General features: G+C 37.3%; 1 protein-coding gene across 1 annotated transcript in view; it reads left to right on the forward strand.

Moving 5' to 3' along the window:
* LOC124874972 (protocadherin-15-like) overlaps nt 1-20,550 on the forward strand; it is a 346,908-nt gene that overhangs the window by 288,152 nt on the left and 38,206 nt on the right. The window contains exons 30-35 of the mRNA XM_047376690.1: nt 1,592-1,822; nt 2,155-2,243; nt 7,352-7,528; nt 8,567-8,785; nt 9,682-9,690; nt 12,225-12,335. Coding sequence (XP_047232646.1) covers nt 1,592-1,822; nt 2,155-2,243; nt 7,352-7,528; nt 8,567-8,785; nt 9,682-9,690; nt 12,225-12,335 — 836 coding nt within the window. The remainder of the gene's footprint in view (nt 1-1,591; nt 1,823-2,154; nt 2,244-7,351; nt 7,529-8,566; nt 8,786-9,681; nt 9,691-12,224; nt 12,336-20,550) is intronic.

The raw sequence follows: 20,550 nt of genomic DNA on the forward strand, positions 1-20,550 counted from the left end.
CAGGTATATAAATAGACCTGATTGTTTCAGGTTTATTTTGCACAAGAGGGCTGTCTGAAAGCATCACATGGGGACTAAAACCAATCACCTCCTATGTCAATTATTTCGGAAATTACCAACCTGTTGTATTGTCATTAAACTGGAATGAGACCCCTTGGACTCAAACCCACTGAGAAGAGACTATAAAGGTTGTTAAAATCAACACCCCATCTGCCATTTTTGCCATTCCACCTTCTGCCAATAGCTGCACACTGAGACTGACCTCATGGATGAAGGCCAGAGAGGATGTCACTGGAATAAGAAAGGCAGCACACAACTGCAGGACCAATGTTTAAAAACCTATCCTTACATGAGCCACTCTTCCTCTGACAAAGTTCTATGTATCAATTCCAAAAATCCCTTTTGAAATGCACGGTTTCAATTTATTTTTATTCAATTAAGGTAAGCAAAAAGGAAAACGTACAGTAAAACATGACGAAAGTCCCAGTCTGCTTCAAGGCTGCTTTGCTGCCTCCGAGGACCCAAATTTGTCAAAGGAATGTAATCAAAAGATTACCAAGATATCTAAAATGTGTGTTTGACCTTGTGTCAAAAAGACTATTCTTAAAGCAAAGTAAGACAGAGTTTCAAAACACATTTCTATAGTGTGGTAACCTGCAGAATAATATAATATTGTTTAGCACAGCAATGTAGCGTAGTATCATTTTATACAGTAAAGTACTTAAAAGAGTTGTTTAGCACATGACAGCATAACATGGTGTTATTCAGAATGGCACAGTATTGCTTAGTACAGCTTAGTATAGCATAGCACATTGTAGTATAGCATTATATACATGTCATAGTTTAACATAGTATGGTGTAGTATAGTGTAGAGCTGACAATATACAAAATATAACATGAAATGAGTGTAGTGTAGTGTAGTGTAGTGTAGTGTAGTATAGTATAGAATAGAGGATATTCAAAATTTCATTAGTGCCACTCCGTCTTGGACTGTTTTACAAATATTTCAGTTTTTTACATCACTTTACTTATATATTTTTTTTATCATTGAGGTACCTTTAATGTGCTGAGTGTCTCAGAGCTTTGTATGCAATATGCATTTCCGTGCTGCAACATCTTGCAATAAATCATTGTCTGTCTGAGCATGTCTGGGTGGGAACTGATAGCCACAATGACAGAATGGATTAATGGATCTGCACACAGCTTGCAGAATCACCTTACCCCCTACTGCTTATTTGTAGTTAAACAAATGTAAGAGCAAGTTTCATTACATCCTGAAATTTTTTACAAGGGAATATAAGAAATGCTTTTGGTGGGTTAGACCCACAAGGGAGAAAACATGTTTTAGATCTGAATTAGTTAAGAAATATTTTAGTTTCATGGGACAATCAGCTGTTCAAAAACCTGTACCACAATAATAATGATAACAGGAAACAAATAAAGACTAATACAGTTATCATAACCACAGATCATACAGATTACAGCTATTGAAATTACTTGACTGTGTTGGTCATGTTATTTTGTTAAGCAGTGATTAAGATGATGATGGTAGTAGTAGTAATAATAATAATATATTTTGCTAATTTTTCAGGCTTTGGACAAAGACACTGGTAACTACAGCTCCATGGTCTACAAATTGATCATCCCCCCTCCCACAGGAAAAGAAACTAAAGACAGCAAAGATGGTTTTGTCATTGAGCCGTACACTGGTGTTGTGAAGACAGCAATCATGTACCGCAGCATGAGGAGGTCGTATTTCAAGTTTGAGGTGGTTGCAACAGACAACTACGGTGGAGGACACAGCAGCAAAGCAGAGATAGTGGTGTGTGTGTGTGTGTTTTATTTTTCTGACTGATTCATGAAAACTTTTTAAGCTGAGATTTATTTATAGTTCGATTTAATGTTCAGCACAAAACAAACTGGACTGAACATAAAGGGCACAAATGAATTTTGATTATTAATTATTTTCAAATATTGGTGGATGGGGATTATCTGGCTAGTACCTATTTTTTTACTTATTTTTTATCTTTATGTTGGTTAAGATCTCATTAGTTCCAGGTAAAATGTAAATAAGGGAATTTAATTGTTATTGCAGAGTCTATATCTCAAACAAATTGTTTAATGTTTATTTTTTATTATTTTTCTAACATCTAGGTGTCCGTTGTGAACCAGCTCGACATGCAAGTGGTTGTATCAAATGTCCCGCCAACATATGTTGAAAAACACAAAGACAAACTGCTCAGGTAACAGTTTATTCTTAGTAATCTCTTTATCTTTGAACATTTTTCAGATATTAGAAGTATTTAAATTGTTTTTATCAGCTAGCATTTCATACCTCATTATTTCATACCAGCCAGCATACCTCACTGTAGCATACCTGACAAATTAGCTTTTTGAAATAAAACCAACAAGCATGTGCAGTATTATCACTGTAACAAAGACATTCTTCATGCTCAAACGTGAGTACAAAATTAGAAAAATGTCAAATACATAAGCACAACAATTTTCACTTGCTGTTTGCTCAATCTAGTCTTCTTTCCATCTTGATTTAGTTGACTTTGATTAATGCATAATTAAAGTTTAGTTTGCCTGTTATAAAGCCAGGCTATTTGTACCTTTTATCATTAATTCCATCAGCAGATATCATGAAAAATACCACAGTTTGATGATTTAACCCAGTATTTAGCACCAACAACAGAATTCCCAAACAGTTATTGTGCATAAGTGACAGATGTTAAAAATACCATGCTCCAAAAAATAAAGGGAACACTCAAATAACACTGAATGAATGATCTGAATGAATGAAATATTCTCATTGAATACTTTGTTCTGTACAAAGTTGAATGTGCTGACAACAAAATCACACAAAAACCATCAATGGAAATCAAATGTATTAACCAATGGAGACCTGGATTTGGAGTCACACACAAAATTAAAGTGGAAAAACACACTACAGGCTGATCCAACTTTGATGTAATGTCCTTAAAACAAGTCAACATGAGGCTCAGTATTGTGTGTGGCCTCCACGTGCCTGTATGACCTCCCTACAACGTCTGGACATGCTCCTGATGAGACGGCGGATGGTCTCCTGAGGGATCTCCTCCCAGACCTGGACTAAAGCATTAGCCAACTCCTGGACAGTCTGTGGTGCAATGTCTTCATCTTGCAGGAACTGCTGACACACTCCTGCTTTCATCTGTGAAGAGCACAGGGCGCCAGTGGCAAATTTGCCAATCCTGGTGTTCTCTGGCAAACGCCAAGCGTCCTGCACGGTGTTGGGCTGTGAGAACTACCCCCATTTGTGGACGTCGGGCCTTCATACCATCCTCAAGGAGTCGGTTTCTAACCATTTGTGCAGACACATGCACATTTGTGGTCTGCTGGAGGTCATTTTGCAGGACTCTGGCAGTGCTCCTCCTGTTCCTCCTTGCACAAAGGCGGAGGTAGTGGTCCTGCTGCTGGGTGGTTGCCCTCCTACGGCCTCTTCCACATCTCCTGGTGTACTGGCCTGTCTCCTGGTAGCGCCTCCAGGCTCTGGACACTACGCTGACAGACAGCAAACCTTCTTGCCACAGCTGGCATTGATGTGCCATCCTGGATGAGCTGCACTACCTGAGCCACTTGTGTGGGTTGTAGAGTCCGTCTCATGTTACCACGAGTGTGAAAGCACCACCAACATTCAAAAGTGACCAAAACATCAGCCAGAAAGCATTGGTACTGAGATGTCGTCTGTGGTCCCCACCTGTAGAACCACTCCTTTATTAAGTGAGTCTTGCTAATCGCCAAAGATTTCCCACTGTTGTCTATTCCATTTGCACAACAACATGTGAAATTGATTGTCAATCAGTGTTGCTTCCTACGTGGACAGTTTAATTTCAAAAAAGTTTGATTTACTTGGAGTAATATTGTGTTGTTTAAGAAAACCTAATCTATTGGCTCTTTGAGAACCACTTCAGTAGTGGTAAAATTATGTTCATAAGTTACATCAATCTACCAATTGCTTATTTTATTTCAACATCTGCTTTTTATTGAGCAGAATAATGAATAGCATAGAATGTAATCATCACATTTTAAAACAAGACCAGCTAATAAAGAACCCAAACAATCATGTTTTAGACAGCATTTAATCAGATACTATCCAGTTGATTCATATATCACCAGCTGTCAACTAAGCTTATCATAAGTTGCATTACAAAAAAACTTAATACACATTTTCGGTTCAAATGAAGTTATATGCAGTCTGATTCATTCAGGTTTATTTCAATGATCTGCATCTGTCCATCCATCCATGGGTGGGTTGGGAGCCAAAGGTAGAATGTCCAGCAGGGAAACCTAAGCATACATCTGGCCTGTGACAATTCAACTTTCTTGCTCGCACATCCTGAGACACTTGCAACTCAGAAGGGGTATGTAGATATTATAGGCTCTGAAGAGAGTTTAGGGTTTGCCCTGAGTTTATCTCTCAAAACTTCTTTTATCAGATTACACTGGAAAAATTGTAGTTTTGAGATTGTCCTAAGAAGTGCTTCAATGTTCCAATCTGATCCTAATTTTCTATTTTAAATATCCGCCGATATCACTTTTCTCTTATCCAGAGCTATTTTAATTTAATATTTAGTTTTGATTTGATCCTGGTGCCTTATAAGTGAATATGAATAAACCAAACAGACACTGCTGTTTCTTGTGCAAATATCTTGATTTATATTTATAAGATTGGTAATTACAGAATAAGTCCCAAAATGTTCTTTGCATGCCCATTTGCCTATCCTTGCCAGCTGCAAAACCTGAATACAGACTGCTGAGATAAAACAGGTTGGCAAGGGCAAAATGAACATCAGAACGTAATATTACTGGTGTTGTCAACTCACTACTTTTATTGGGTTGTAAAATGTTGGTAGATTTGGCTTGAAAAGATCCTGCCGCAGTATGACTTGGTAGATGTAATTTCCCTGTGCTGTGTACAATCATCAATCATTTATAAGTAGGGTCAACTTTACATAGTGTGCTTGTGAAAAACAGGGAAGCCACATCAGTAAAATAGGAGTTTACTATTTTAGTCAAATGTTGTCAAGAACATATTCAGATCACATTTCTTTGAACAGTTTTAAACAACTTTTGATTGTGATTATAGCACTAACTACAAGAGCCACCTCTCCAAGTATCCTCTAGCTTGTAAAATGTTCATACTTTGTTTCAGATTGATTTAATGGGCTGCCAACATTTTAAAATCCTTTAAGAGATTTATACCTCAAAAAAACAAAACTAAGAAATATTTCAGTACTCCAGTTAGCATTCCTGCTGCTGCTGCAGTTCCTTGTCTGTTACCTGTAGAGCTCCAGAGCTTTCTCCTCAGTTATTATCACTATAAAAATCCAACTTTACTTCCACTGCTCTAGATGCTTACAACAAACACATAAACATTTATCTTGCATTTTCACTGTTTCAACACTACAATATCTCCGAAGGAGGTGATACTGACCAGCAGACTGTGTACTGACAGCAGGCCTCTGTAACACGTCCCGCCTGTAAAATACATCTGTTCATATATTTAAAACATCTATTTATATTGAAATTTAGGATCTAATACTGATGTGGGATCAGATGGAGCCCATCTCTAATCATATCAGCTAACTACCTGTTGATATTAAGGAGCAGCTCTACTCAAAATGATGGAGCTCCTCTATCACTGAAAGAAGCAAATCTTAGCTACTTCTATCCAAATTCTCATGACTGTAGATGAGGGTTTGAGCACTGATGGATGAGTAAAATAAGAACAATGCATTTCAGCCCAGCTCTTTGTTCACCTTGACAGATCAGAGCCATCTTTACTTCAAGTAAACCGCTGATCTAGCAAGGGTAAGGTTACCTGAAGATACAGCATGTGAATATCTACAACTGAAGCAGGGGCTCATACCTCGATGAGACATCCTGTTTATGAACCACAGCTGAGTCTCATCTCATCCACTTTCTAGTGATTCCAGTTTCTTTTACTTTTGTCCAGTCAAATTTAACATTATTTAGTTTCATGCAGTCATACTGTGACTCATGGCGTAATGACCAAGAAATTAAAGAAGATCTAACAGATAAGCCACTTCATCAGAAAAGTACTCAGCAGGTAAGAAGGTCTGAAGGGAGCAAACAAGACACAAATAAACAGTGAGAATTGTACCTATTAGTTATCAAATAAGACCAAATTTCTGTATTTTATTGGTTTTCCTTTTCCTTTAAAATAAATTCAAAATCTTTAATCTGAGATTAAAATAAACAATGTGTTCACCATGGTGATTTTTGCTTAGTTATCTGTTGATGTTGATGTTGTTGTTGTTACATATGTTGTTGTTTTTTGCTGAATATCTTTTCCAGTGCTCTCTTCTGAAACATTTCCACACTATTTTCAAAAACAATATCTACACCCTGCAGTTGCTAAAATATTTGATACCTTATTTCGCTCCAGTGCACCTTATATCATTTCAGGCACTGGCTTTATTCATGTAGACATATCTCTGTCCACAGTCTGGAAAATATATTTTCACTCATATCTTAAAAGCAAAGACAACATTTAACACTAAACATGTCTTGAATTATTTATTATATGCCATGATATGTCTTTCAGATGCATTCCTAGCTGTGGACATTTTGTGACAAACATTGCATTGCAGCTGCTTGGTCATCTTCCTCCTTTGTTTTATCTTCCAGATGTAATTTTAATTTATGTTCTCTTACCCTTACAAGCTTTTCCTTTCTCACAGTCACACCACAGCGGGAGAGTTCCTGCTGTGAGCAGATGTTTCTGGGGGAAACAAAAAATCAACATTTAACGGTACAAGTCTGCACAGGCAGCGGGAGGAGATCAATGTGTGTGCAGTGTGGCTGTAGTCTAATGGCTTTGTGTGCATACAGTTACACTCAGAAGTCTACATACACTCATTTTCGTATACCTCTATTAGATTTGTGCTTTTAAGTAGACCTTTTAACTGTAGTTTTTTTAAGATGTGGGACTATATAACAACTAACAAGACTTCAGTGATTTTCTCCGATTCACTGAGGTGTTTTAATCTATAAGCATACCCCACCCCAAAAAAGGAATATTTTAAATGCATAATTAAAAGTCCAAAATATAACATTCAAGATGCTGCTTAGGCTATGTAAATGTCTCATAAGTATTGTTTTAACATGCTTGTTTCCACACATATGTATTCTTTGCAGCACTAATGTGGAAGTGTGGATAGCTGCCATGGGAGCATTTGTGAAGAGTATAAAATGGTCTAAATTATTTTGCTTGGTTTTTAAATCACAAAAAACAAGGTGTTTTATTAATCAATTTTATAAATCAAATATTTTCAATCCTCAGCATTTTGGAACGCTACGTCCAGGAGCAGGTAGTCGGCGCAAAGGTTGTCGTGGAAACCATTGGGCCCCATCGGGATGGTGAAACAATGGAGCTTGAAGATTACACCAAGTCAGATCTCATGATTTATGCCATCGATCCACTGACAAACAGAGCTGTTTCTAGACAGGAGCTCTTTAAGTAAGAACTTTACCAACACACCAGTTTTGATCAAATGTACTTTATTTTACCACTAAGGAATTGGCAAGGAAATGTAAGCACAGCTATTTGTCTGTTTTGTGTAATATTGTATAAAATTAGGAAAGCTGGTAGACGGCTTGTCCCAGATCCACCATCTTTTGGGTGTAGGGTGCAGCTTTTTCTTATAGGAGTCCTAAAAGTAGAGGTCATCTGGGTCTGTAATTGGAGTGTTTGGGGCATTTGGATAGTTAGATAACCAGAACTCATTTGGCTTGTAAAGGAATTTTTCTTTAATTGTTCAGTTTTTATTCTGGTCTTGGCCGCCTTTATTTATTTCGCTCCATTATGTTCTGTTCTGTTTTCACATTTTCACATAAATCCTAAATCTATTTAATGTGATAGATTGACACAACATGGTGAATGATTGTGAGGTGGAATGAAAATGTAACATTTTTAAACTTTCAAAACTGTGGTGGGCATTTGTTTTCAGTTCTCCTGAGTCAATACTTAGCAGAACCATTTCTTTCTGCAAAAAAATCTGCAAATCTGTTGGGGTGTATCTCTACCTGCTTTTCATATCCAGAGATTGCCCATCCAATCTGTCCATCCAATTGTCAAAATGTGAAAGATTTCAAAATATATGAATGCTTTTGCAAGGCCCTTATAACCATTACCAAAATAAGAGCTCACATAATGATGTGTTTTGAATTTTGTTAAAGTGAAGTTTTTTTGGGGCATATTTAGAGGTCAAACAGTCCAAGTGAGGTATCATGTGTCATGATTTTAATATAATATTTATTTTAATAATATGAATATACAATATAATGTTTGTACAATAATCTTGTTTTCAGACACATTTCTGTTATTATTGTGGTTTATTTTCATATTTTGAGAAAAGATGCACTTTATCTGTTAATTACAAATCAATTTCATGAGAAGACAGAAGCAGAACATTTCTAGCCTTGGCATATTTTTTGCTATTAAATAAACAGATTTTAATACAATCAATGACAACCACAACATTGTTCTTATTCCAAGGTTTCTTGATGGGAAACTGTTGGACATCAATAAAGAGTTCCAGTCTTTTCTTCCTCCTGGTGGCAGAATTCTGGAAATCAGAACCCCAGAAGTGGTGGCCAGTGTTAAGAAAGCTGTACACAGTGTTGGTTACACAGAGGGGGCACTCCTAGCTTTGGCCGTTATCATCATCATCTGCTGTGTTCCTGCTATTTTAATTGTCATCATCACGTACAGACAGTAAGTAACATTATTTGTGTATATTTGCAGTAAAACTGACACCGCAATCCAAAATAATATAGAAAGAATGACACATCTGCAGATTCTAATTGGGTTATGTATAAACAATCCCAATAAAAAGACCTGAACTAACAGTAATCTGATCCACTAATGGTTATAACCTGAGAAGCCAGTGCTGCAAGATATAGCTAATGGTAATATGCAATTTGGCTGTGCTGTTGTATATCCTGATAGTGTTCATTCATCATGATGAACATGGGCACTGCAGTTTATTTGGAAATAGTCCGACATTCACTATTATCCTGTGTGTATTGATCAACAGCTAAAAATTGTTTTAAAAAATGCTCATTATTTATGTACATGAACAACCTGACAGCCATTTGAGGACCAAACTGAGCCTTTATAATAATTAGAATTAAAATAAAGTTGTTGTAATTACTGAAGACAATATGATTACTTTGAGTCTTTTAGCAGACTCATCGTCAGTTTGCCAATTCACTGGCCCAGATGATTCGGCATGGCAGCCTGCTCCATAGGGCCAGTTGTAATAGTTTGTTTAGCTAACCACCGTGCAAGCTATTAAATTTCCTGAAATGCATATAAACAGCTGTGCATACACACATAAATTGGATCTGGGCTTCTCCTGCTGAGAAACACACAAATAACCGACAGAGGAGTGGAGATCTGAGAGGGGAGAAAACACATTGATAATCATTATCCTGATAATCACTATTATCTGCTGCTAAATGACTTTAATGAAGAGCAATTGCATGACTTTGCTCGTAAATTACGATAAGTAAATTTGGGTAACAAAAGATGCTGTGTGATTTATGCTCCAAATAATCCCAATCTTTCTGTCACTGTCTCTCATCTGCTGCATAATCTGCCGCTACCAGATTCAAAGAGTGAGTACCCCCTTTTGTATTCCCTTGATAATATTAATGTCATAGCTGTCCCAGACACGTTTCACTGTGATTATTCAGCTGAGTTTCATTGGACTATGAAATGGGTGAGTTCAGAAGTGGCCGTGAAACAAGGAGGCAATCAAAGATTGCCCTTAATCCATTGTTTGAAAGTTGTTTTTGTCTCCATCTATTTCCATTTGTCCGTCCGTCCGTCCATCCATCCATCCATCCATCCATCCATCCATCCATCCATCCAACCAACCAACCAATAGGCCATATGGGCAGTTGCCCAGGGCAGCATTAGGAGGGAGGAGCACAAGCATCATATAAAAATATAAATTATTATCCATCAGTTACGCTTTGAACAAGTTTTCTATTTCTTTCATGCATGTGCAATCAATAAGGAGTTGTAGCCTTCTCCCTGCTGCCAACTATAGGGAGACTATTATATGTGGTTTGTGCGGAACTACACTGCATTATCCTGCCCCAGTATTTAGATGATTTCCTGCATTTTAACTAGTTGGGGGGGGCAGCAGAAGTAGCGGCTCGCCCAGGGTGTAATTAATGGACCTTGGCTATATGCTTTGTAAGATCAGTGAATTACAGTGGTTAATGCTATATTTTGAATCAGCCATGTCCTACAGACACAATTACATTATAACCTTAGTTTGGCAAACTCATTAGTGAATAACATTTCTGGTTTCACATTAATGATTTTCGTAAGCTGCAACGAGATGTTTGGAACCCGGCTGCTAGAATCCTGCCAGGCAATTCACTCAATGTCCAGAAAATCACTATAAATCACAGCTCCTGTTTTGTGTTTTAGATACAGAGATATAATTATTCAAAATTTCACTGACAGACAAATTACTATGCATACCTGCTGGACAAAAGACCCCTGACACAGGGAGTCCTGGGGCTCTGGTTTTCAATTAGAAATGTATCACAGCAGAGACATGAAACAACAACAATGAGACTCAGGTTAGTTAATGGAAAAAACAGAATGCTAAAGATGTTAAAAATATTTTTTTTAATTCAGCAAAACAGCTGCATTTACATAGAGGCAACCAATAATGTCACAAAAGCTGAGATCAAACCGAGAAAGAAGAGACACAAATTGAAACATAGCAACCACTAAAACGTAAAAATTGTCCCAAATCTGAGAGGGGTAGAAAGCCATAACCATCACACCACAAGATGACTCCGATACAAAATTTGCTGAGATGACTGAGCCAAAGAAAGAACCACAATAGAACCTAAAATGGATCTTGGAAAAAAAAACTGTAAGCATAAGCTTACTTTTAGAAAATAAGGTGAAGCAAACCATCTGCAAGATGTCTTGGAGAGCTAAAACTAATGCTATTGATCCTGACATGCTGTTGTTCCCCATTTTATTTTACCAATTAAGCATGTATTAAGTGATCCATGTTTGTTGTTGTTTTTAGTTAGCTTTATAAACTGATTTTAAATAATTATCACAGAAACATGAAAACTACCAAGAATTTGAAATCCAATTTAATAAATTACAACCTCTCAAAAAGGTAAGGGGGACATTTCACAAAAATACATCAGTTTTTTGTCGCTAAGAGCTGTTTGTGTTTTTTTATATAAAGTGAACCTACACACAGTACTTTGCCAAAGTATTCATAGCCCTTGAACATTTTTTGCATTTTGTCACTTTACAACCACAAACTTGAATGTGTTTTATCGGAATTGTTTGTGGCAGACAAACATAAGGTGGTATATATTTAGGAAGCAGAATGAAACAATTTGTTACATATAAAAATCTAAAAAGTGTGTTTAGGCCTCATTTTTTAGTACTTTGTGGAACCCTTCTTTGTCACATTACATCTGCATGTCTTTTGGAGTTTTGTCTCTAGTTTTGCACATGTAGAAAAATATTTTTTTTTTCAATGGCTTCGGATTTGTTCCAGTATTCAGCTCCATCCATCTTCCCATCAACTCTAACCAGTTTCCCTGTCCCTGCTAAAGAAAAACATCGACACAGCATGATGCTGCCACCATCGTGTCACTGTAAGGATGGTATTGTCAGGGTGTTGTGCAGTCATTTTTTAACCATGCATTTTTTTTTTTAGAGGTCAAAAAGTTTAGTGTCTCATTTGGCCAGAGAAATTCCTTTCACATGTTTGCTTTTTTAACTACATGGTTTGAGGCAAACTTCAATTGAAATTCTTATGGCAACATTATTATTCTTGATAATGATTCACATATCTGTTTTCTTCCACTTTCCAAGCACTGTTTTTTGTTGGTCTATTATATGAAATCCTAAGAAAATACACTGAGGGGTTGTGCTGTAGCATGACAAAAGTTCAGTGTTTAGGAAAACTTTATCAAAACACTGTATTTAACATAAGAAGTGTTCTTTATTACATGTGATGAGCTGAAAAACATCAGACCTGAAATTCTCTCCTGAACAATTGGTCAAACATTACACCATTTTGTGGGGTCATAGTTTTCCCATAGATTTGAAATATTTTTCATATTCTGTTATTTGTCTGTGCTGCTGTGACCAGGCGACAAGCAGAGTGTGCCAAAACAGCCCGTATCCAGATGGCACTGCCAACAGGCAAACCTGGAGGAGGCACTGCCAACAACCTGTATGAGGAGCTCAGTGACAACGCCATGTAAGTGAAGTGTGAAAGTGACATTTACATTAATGAGTCAAAGCAGAGGCATTAACTCACACTTTCGAGGCCATTATACTTCAGACTTTGGCACTGTGACAGCTTTCATAGCTTTGTAGTGTCTCCATGTGCAGTTTCCACATTACCTGCATTTTAAAAGCGTCTATAAAAGCTGCTTCTACAATCATAACTGTGTACTTCATTTGTCTATTGAATAAGTGATTCTTTACAAAACCAAAGTGGGGAATAAGCCCCTTAATTGCTTAATGTTGTAAAGATGTTAATTTAACAAAATCTCAATATGTAAAGGCAGAAATCAGAGAGTTCAAAAAACTGAAATTAAACCCCTGTTGCCTTACAAAGGTATTCTTTTGCATTTTGTTACGCTATAACCAAAATGTTCAATGTATTTTATTGGAATTATATGTAACACGCAAAGGAATGCATAGTTTTATAGTGGACAGAAAAGGAAGCGTTGTTAAAATTCTTCTCACAAATAAAAACACCTTTTCTTTCACTTATAACAATGTGCTAAATTGCAATGGCAAAGGACTACTTGGATTCAATATTTGGAAGGCTATACAATTTTAGCTGCCATGCAGTACAGTTCTGCTTTCCGATAGTGTAAATGGCCACTTGGATACAGTTTTCCTCTCCCATCTTCTGTGGGTCTTAGTGATCCTAAAGTTCAGGGAGAATTTTGGAACATAATAATGACAGAAAAGAAAGAGAGCAATGAGGAAAATATGGTTTAATCATAATCGATATTGTCATCCCAATGTATTCAACACTAAATTTACAATGTTATATTTACCCAAAATCTCATAGCAGTAATACAAATTAGGCCTAAATTATGTATATTAAGTAGTTGGATTGGATTTATTTTTAGGGTTATCAAATTTAAAGGAGGTTGAACACAAATACATGACAGACTTTTCAGCTTTTTATAAGTTTTTTATCAAATGTTAAAAGCCAGGCTAATTTTGGTCCACTTCATAATTATATATTACTTTGCGTTGGGCTATTACATAAAATCCCCGCAGAAAAAACCATTAAAACATATGGTAATAATGTGAAAAAGATTAATGAATTATGTGAAGACTTTCGCAGGTATTCTTTTACATGTTTTACCAAAGTGTTATCATAGATGAGTGTGCTCTTACTAAAAGTGTTGTTTTTCTCCAAAATGTTTCTTTCGTCAAATGAATTTCACATGATTGTGGAAACACAACCTTGAATTTTGATGAAAGAAGCTAAAAACACGCGTCTGCTTTACCGAGACAAAACCCTTTGGCATAACAACTTAAGTTCTCTTTTTACAGTAGTTTCTCCATTTACTCATTGGCTAGAAATCTGATTTATATATTTGTTTTTGTAGCCATGACTGCAAATTGTACTCTCTTTAAACTGACATTAGTCACAAAAGTGACCACAGTAAATGGAGATGACATGTTATAACTAAACGAGAGTCGCAATATAATCCCACATCACTCTGACACCAAACAAAGCCGTTATTTTTTTAGAATGCATGCAAACAGTTGTTAATAAAACCAGACATTTTATATTTGCAAGATTAAGTTCAACAACTCGTTCCTTGTCAGTTTTGCTGTTGTCATGCATACCAATGTTCTCACTTTAACAGAGATGGAAGTGAAGGTTACCAATCTACCCATAGAAGCATATTAAGCTATTTATGGGCAGCCTCTTGAGCTCAGTGTTTTTTTAATAACTGATGCCTTTCAGTAATTAAGTCATAAGCAAAGCACACACGCATTTGGATGTTTTCTAAACATTTTCTTCAGAGTTTTACTTTTGATTCTAGTGTCATAAGAACATAGACCAATATTATAGGTTGATAAAACTCAAGTAAACTCCTTTGTTGGCTCCTTGATCACTGAAGCCCTCCTACCTCATCCTGTTTTTATGTGGGTGTGTATTACTTCACTAAGTTATACCTATCTTTCTTTATCTACTCCTTTTCCTTTGTATCTTTGACAAAACTGTATCATGTACCCTCTTCACTTTTTTATTTGGTTTGATGAGAATTGCTGAATATGGAGAGCTTACAACCATATCGTCATTCTGTCCTTTTGCAAAGTTTTTTTAAAATAGCTTTTTCAATGCTCTGTTTAGCATATCAACACCTTAGTTCATACTCAGGGCCCAAAAACATAGCAAAATTGTCCATTTTCTGAACATGTGGGTAAATGGTAACCATTCTTTCTAAACTGAATTTTATTTTTTGCATTGTTATCCAGACCTGGAAAATGATAAAACCAAATTCCATAATTTTTAAGACTGTGTACAACCACTGTGTATTTCCCCACAAAAACATGAAGCAGTGCTAGATAGTTCATTTATAATTCTTCAGAGATGCGGAGAAGACGCTGAGAGGAATTCTTATCAGCATTACATGCATGGCTAGTTTCCTGTCTGTCCTTGATATGCCTCCATATTCCTATTAACATGAGAGCAATTCATATGCAAGATGGTGGAAACTATCTCCAAATGACAAGCTTGTGTGTGTTTGTGTCTGCTCATGTGAAATGACTAAAGCCTATGTGATCCTTTGAAATATGTGTGCGGAAATGAACTTGGATATAAGATAATTGATATAAATGCAGCTTGTAATTTATAAAGATAACCTTGGGCCAAAATCAATTCTGCTGATAAGCTGCACAGCGTATTTAATTGTGGTGGGATGATGTTGTACTGCAAGTGGGAGTGTTTGCAGAGTAGAGAGTTTGGGTGTTCTGTGAAATACTTATGTGCTCTGTGTTATTGCAGTCCTTTGAGACTGAATCTCTAAAATTTATTAAATCTGACAAAATGCAAATTATAGCGCATTTACAACTGAATCTATAACAAAGATCTTGAGTGGGTTGAAGCCTTTCTTTTGATTACTTTTGGTTGTTCTCCTAGAAAGGTTATATTTTTATTTCTGTATTTAAATTTACAAAGAGGTAATAATGTATTCCATCAGCTTCTATTAGCTGCATGATAATTGAGGTACAAGTTTTACTATAGCTTTCAAATATATAAAAATATACAAGAGCCTTTTAAATCACTTATTCATTTATAGGGAATATTATAAAAAAATTGATATCCACGGAAAGCAAAAGTATGGAAATCTTAATGAAAATTAAAAAGATAGATCATGTTTCTCCTATTTTAGCTTCCCTTCATTGGCTCCCTGTTAAATCCAGAATAGAATTTAAAATTCTCCTTCTCACATATAAAGCCCTTAATGACCTACCTCCATCATATATCAGAGATATGATTGTTCCATATGTTCCTAACAGAGCACTTCTTTCTCAGACTGCAGGTTTACTGGTGGTTCCTAGAGTCTCTAGAAGTAGAATGGGAGGCAGATCCTTTAGTTATCAGGCTCCTCTCCTGTGGAACCAGCTCCCAGTTTTAGTCCGTGAGGCAGACACCCTGTCTACTTTTAAGGCTAGGCTTAAAACTTTCCTTTTTGATAAAGCTTATAGTTAGAGTGGCTTAGGTTATCAGGGAGGGAGCCACCCTCCCTCCCTGTTGGATGGAGTAAGGTGGATTCAGGTTTAGCCTCTGGTGAGCCAGTACCTCGAATCTCTGATGAGAACAAATCTACAGGGGTTGGACAATGAAGGGTGTAAATTTCGCAGTGTGCTACCTCAAAAGGATAGAGTAACGTACTTGTGCTAGATAATCATTAGCTTGACTTTGTGTACGTTTTGTAGCAGAGGCACATATGTGGGTTACATATGGTGTCTCTCAGTTGCAAAATTTACACAACAGTTTTCAACATGTCCAAAATACCCATCGCAGGCTGGCTTTGGTGGAGATTAAATTGTGTATGCTACAGTATCAGATGAGTAAGAATGTGCTGCTGAAGAAATATTTACTTAAAGCTGCTAAGCTGTGACGTGTGTATTAAGAAGAAGTAATTCATTCCCTTCCCTCAAAGTGATTTTCAGGGAATGGGATGTGTGTTTCCAGTCTAACCTTAATAATTGATCTGCTACAGCAGCCATGACAGCAGCTCTTCGTGTAGCAAATGGTTACTTTGCATATGTATAAAGATCTGCGTTGCCAAATCTATTTCAAAACACTGCAGCTATATTTTATATGTAATCAATAGTATACTGAAAGCACATATTTTGCTCACAGGTAATGATTTGCTTTTAATATCAATAAACTTACAAAAGAATAATGATCAAGTGTTGTAAAAAATAGATATAGTTAAGAACTACATCTCAGCAGTATCAGTAACATAATGAGAGCAGAGTGAAACGGCCAGAAGGCAGCGTATTTCAGTGATGCTGGTTGCAGTGCTTTTACAGTCTTACAATGCAATCAGATGTTGTGTGTAGTGTTAATAGACTTATGTTTCATTATTATAAAATATATATCTATATATATTTTTTTTCTTCATTAATTGTTTTTATTATATGGTCTTTTTTCCAGGGCAGATGCTCTAATTGCCAGTCGTTTAAAGCTCTTTGAATATGTGCCATGTAGTGAACAAGTTTTTCAGTTACATATAATAAGTTAATAAACACCTATTCTCAGCTTCTATTTCTTCAATTCACAATTGTTTGAGACGATTAATGTAATAGCAAAAAAAAAAACTAATCCAGGAATAGTTCTACTTTATTCTGAATTCTTGCCAATTAATGAGATCTTTTTTACATTTTTTTATTTATTGTAACACTGTTTTTATTATATTTGCTTTCTCTTTTCCTCTTCTCTTTTCTTTTGTCCTTTTTACACATTTATTCATGGCTGAAAGACAACCGTAAGATGTTAATATTGTTTTACAAATGTGACTAGCTGAACAGAAAGTGAAACTCTTGCTGTAGCTAGTGTGTCCATCCTCATAAAATGTTTTATGTTTGTAGAGAAAGTAGAAAGATGTCAGAGTACAGAGTACAGTTGTAAATTTTGAGTGTTTCTCTGTAATTGAGGTATAGACTATAACCCCTTTAGAAGTCCAATAATCCCAAACTTTCAACATCTTGTGGAGCACTGCTCACTCCATCATCTGACAACTGAGAGAACATGCAAAAACTGGAAATTTATTAATATGCTGGACAAGAAGAGCATTACTTTGATCTGCAACTTAAATGGGGGAATCTACAGACGGGGTAACTATTAGTCTTGCTCCAGAAATTGAGTCTTAGACAAAGGTGGCAAGATGAGAGTTCGCCACCAGCCGTGTAAGGGACTCAGCAAATACGTGGGAGATGACGCTCTGGTCAGATGAGACTAAATTGACCTTTTTGCCCTAAATGCAAAATGCTTGGAGAAGGACCCTAAATTTTCATCCAGTGCTTAAATCGAAGGATATATATACGTCAGTATGGCCCAATCAAAGTCCAGTTATAAATCCAACTGAGAATTTGTGATAAGATTGATGAAAATTGGTGTTAATGCTCTCCATCCAATGTGAGCTTGAGTTATGTTGCAAAGATGAATGAGCGAACATGTCTCATTTTCTTTTCAGTTCACAATGACCAACACTAGAGATGTGACATTCACAAACAAATTGATTCTTTAGAATGGCTCCTTACCTTGAACGATAGGGCTTGGGTCTTATTTAGTTTGCTCACTTTGTTTGGTCACGGTTTCCAGTTAACTGTTGTTTGCCATTAACACGTTGCCTTACTAGCTATATTTAATAACGCAGGAGGTGATTTAACATGGAGAAAATATATACATAGAGATTTTTTGCATGAACATACTGTGGTTCTATTTTGCACCTTTTAAATAATAATATTAATCTTACTTAATACCAATGGTTTAGCTTTAGTTATAAATTTCACCCGCACATGCCAGGTTTCCTAAATATTTATATATTTAACACTATATTAAGAGTATAATTGCTTGCTCTTTAAAATATGCACATTTTCAACAACAGATCATTTTAATGGGTCCTTTGAACGTTTCTTTGAAGGGAACGGATCCTGAAGATTCAGTTCCCTTCAAAGAGCCATAAGTCCCATCACTAACCAACACGGTCAATCACATACAATTTGAATAAAATAAATCTAGGCTTGTTTTAAAAATCTGCATCAATATGAAAAAGTTTAGGGAGATATAAACTGTTGTAAAAATCACAGTACTCTTACCACTCACCAGCAGATGTAGTGTTCTTAGCTGTACTGCAGTAGCAAAGTTAAGGTATGATTACACTTATTATTTGGGTTTATGACTCAGATCTATTTTTTGGTGCTCCATCTCATGTCCCTTTGGTTTGGTAATAAAATCACAGGGAGGAAACCTTTCTTTATAGATTATTTTCCTTTATATATATATATGTATATATATATATATCCTTTTATATACCACCTTAATATAAAATCTGTACCAGTAAATTTATCTCATGACAACAGTAACCTGATAACCTGCTGATCAGCACACTTCATTTCATGATTTGCATCACCAGTCTTTTTTCAAAAATGTCCTCTTCTTTCTCTACCATATCCTTTAGCTTTGTTTGGATACATACATCATTCCCATTTATTATTTTCCACCTATATTTTCTTTGGAATTCTTTGTTTCTCCCTACATTTCATTTTCTGTCTCATTTTTATCTCCTTGCATCCATCTATCAGCCGTTCAAACCATGGTGCTGGTGGCAGCAGCACTGGCAGCTTAGAAGAAAACGACCGCCAGCGCCTGATCTCAGACTTTGCCACACGAGCCATCGCCGCCCATCGCCAGTGCCTCGCTAATGGAGGAGTGCTCAACAAACTCCCCAAGTCTGAGTCCAACATCACCTTTCTCTCTGATGAAAACCCCAGAACTACCAAAAATCCCATCTACCATGAGGATGGAACCTTAAGTAGCCCCGAAAACCTTGGAAGCAATCAGAGGAGGAGAGATCTTCTTGGAAATTTTTCCCCTTCCAGGAAAGGCATTCGAGAGGCCTGGCTGAGGTTCAGCTCACCTGGATGTGACTTGGGATTTGGGGGATACAGTGGCACTGATAGTGGATGGGGATCAGGAGGTGGACACAGCTGGACTCTTCCATCAAGATTGCATAGAAGGGAAATGTATGATGCTTTGAGACGGCAGGTGGTGATGGATCCCGTGCAGTGGGAGCATGAGCTTCTGAAGGCTGAATTTAAGGAGAGCAAGGATGCTGGCCTGGATTCAGGCTTTGACCATGGGTTGGATTCAGATGTGATGGGAAGCCCAAGTCTTGAGCCAAAGCTGACAGTGAAGGAACAAGCCAGACAGTTTGAACAACAGGCACTCCAGGAAATGAAACAACGGCAAAACAGAGATTCCAGAGGTTCACTGTCTTCTGATATCCTACTTTCTGCTATCACAGATACTCCTCAGCATCAGAAGCACAACCCCTCACAGAGTACTCCAACTTCTCAAATTATGGAAGGTCCTCCGAGTATCATTGTAACTCATGATGGAAGCACCCCTCCACCGAGTCACAAGCCGACACCTCCTGTACTAAGGCGCTTTGGAGCAAATTTAACTGGAAATCACATTGCAGAAGAAAGACTTCCGGTACATTTAGAGGTGATCCCAGATCCACCTTCAACACCTCCACCACCACCTCCATCGCTACCACCACCACCTCCTACCTCTGCTCCTCCTCCACCTCCACCTCCCTCACCTCCACCTCTAAGCTACACTTCATCTGTCCTGCCGAGCTCTCCAGTTTCATCTAACTCCATCCCTAATGGTGCTTCTCCTCCTCCACCTCCTCCACCCCCACCACCTCCACCTCTACCTCCCCCAGTGTCCCCCTCGCTTCTGCGTCCATCCACATTTGTCCTTCCTACTCTCTCAGAGGTGCCCATGCTGCGGCCCTTGTCTCTTCGGCCGCCACCGCTGCCCCTTCCCACGGAGCCTGAGCCTCCCCGAAAAGAGCTGAAGGGAATCTTAAAGAACATCCAAAACATAGCGGACATTGAGAAGTCTGTGGCAAACATGTTCAGCCAGATAGACCAGAAGCAGATTCCGCTCAAAAAGGTCATGAGCAGCCGGGCTTCTGTGGATTCGCTGGATTCTCTTGACTCCTTGGAGATGTTGGTGTTGGGGGGGGAGCCAGAACAAGGAGGAGGAGAAGGAGGAAGAGAAGGAGGAGCAGAAGGAGGCGAAGGAGAGAATAACCCCCTGATTCAACACATTCCAAACCGAAACATGAACTCTATTGTTGAAGAGCTTGAGAAACGGTTCCCTTCTCAATCTACGATGCTGTAGCTTT

Source organism: Girardinichthys multiradiatus, chromosome 10, assembly GCF_021462225.1.
Source record: "Girardinichthys multiradiatus isolate DD_20200921_A chromosome 10, DD_fGirMul_XY1, whole genome shotgun sequence".
NCBI classification, from domain to species: Eukaryota; Metazoa; Chordata; class Actinopteri; order Cyprinodontiformes; family Goodeidae; genus Girardinichthys; species Girardinichthys multiradiatus.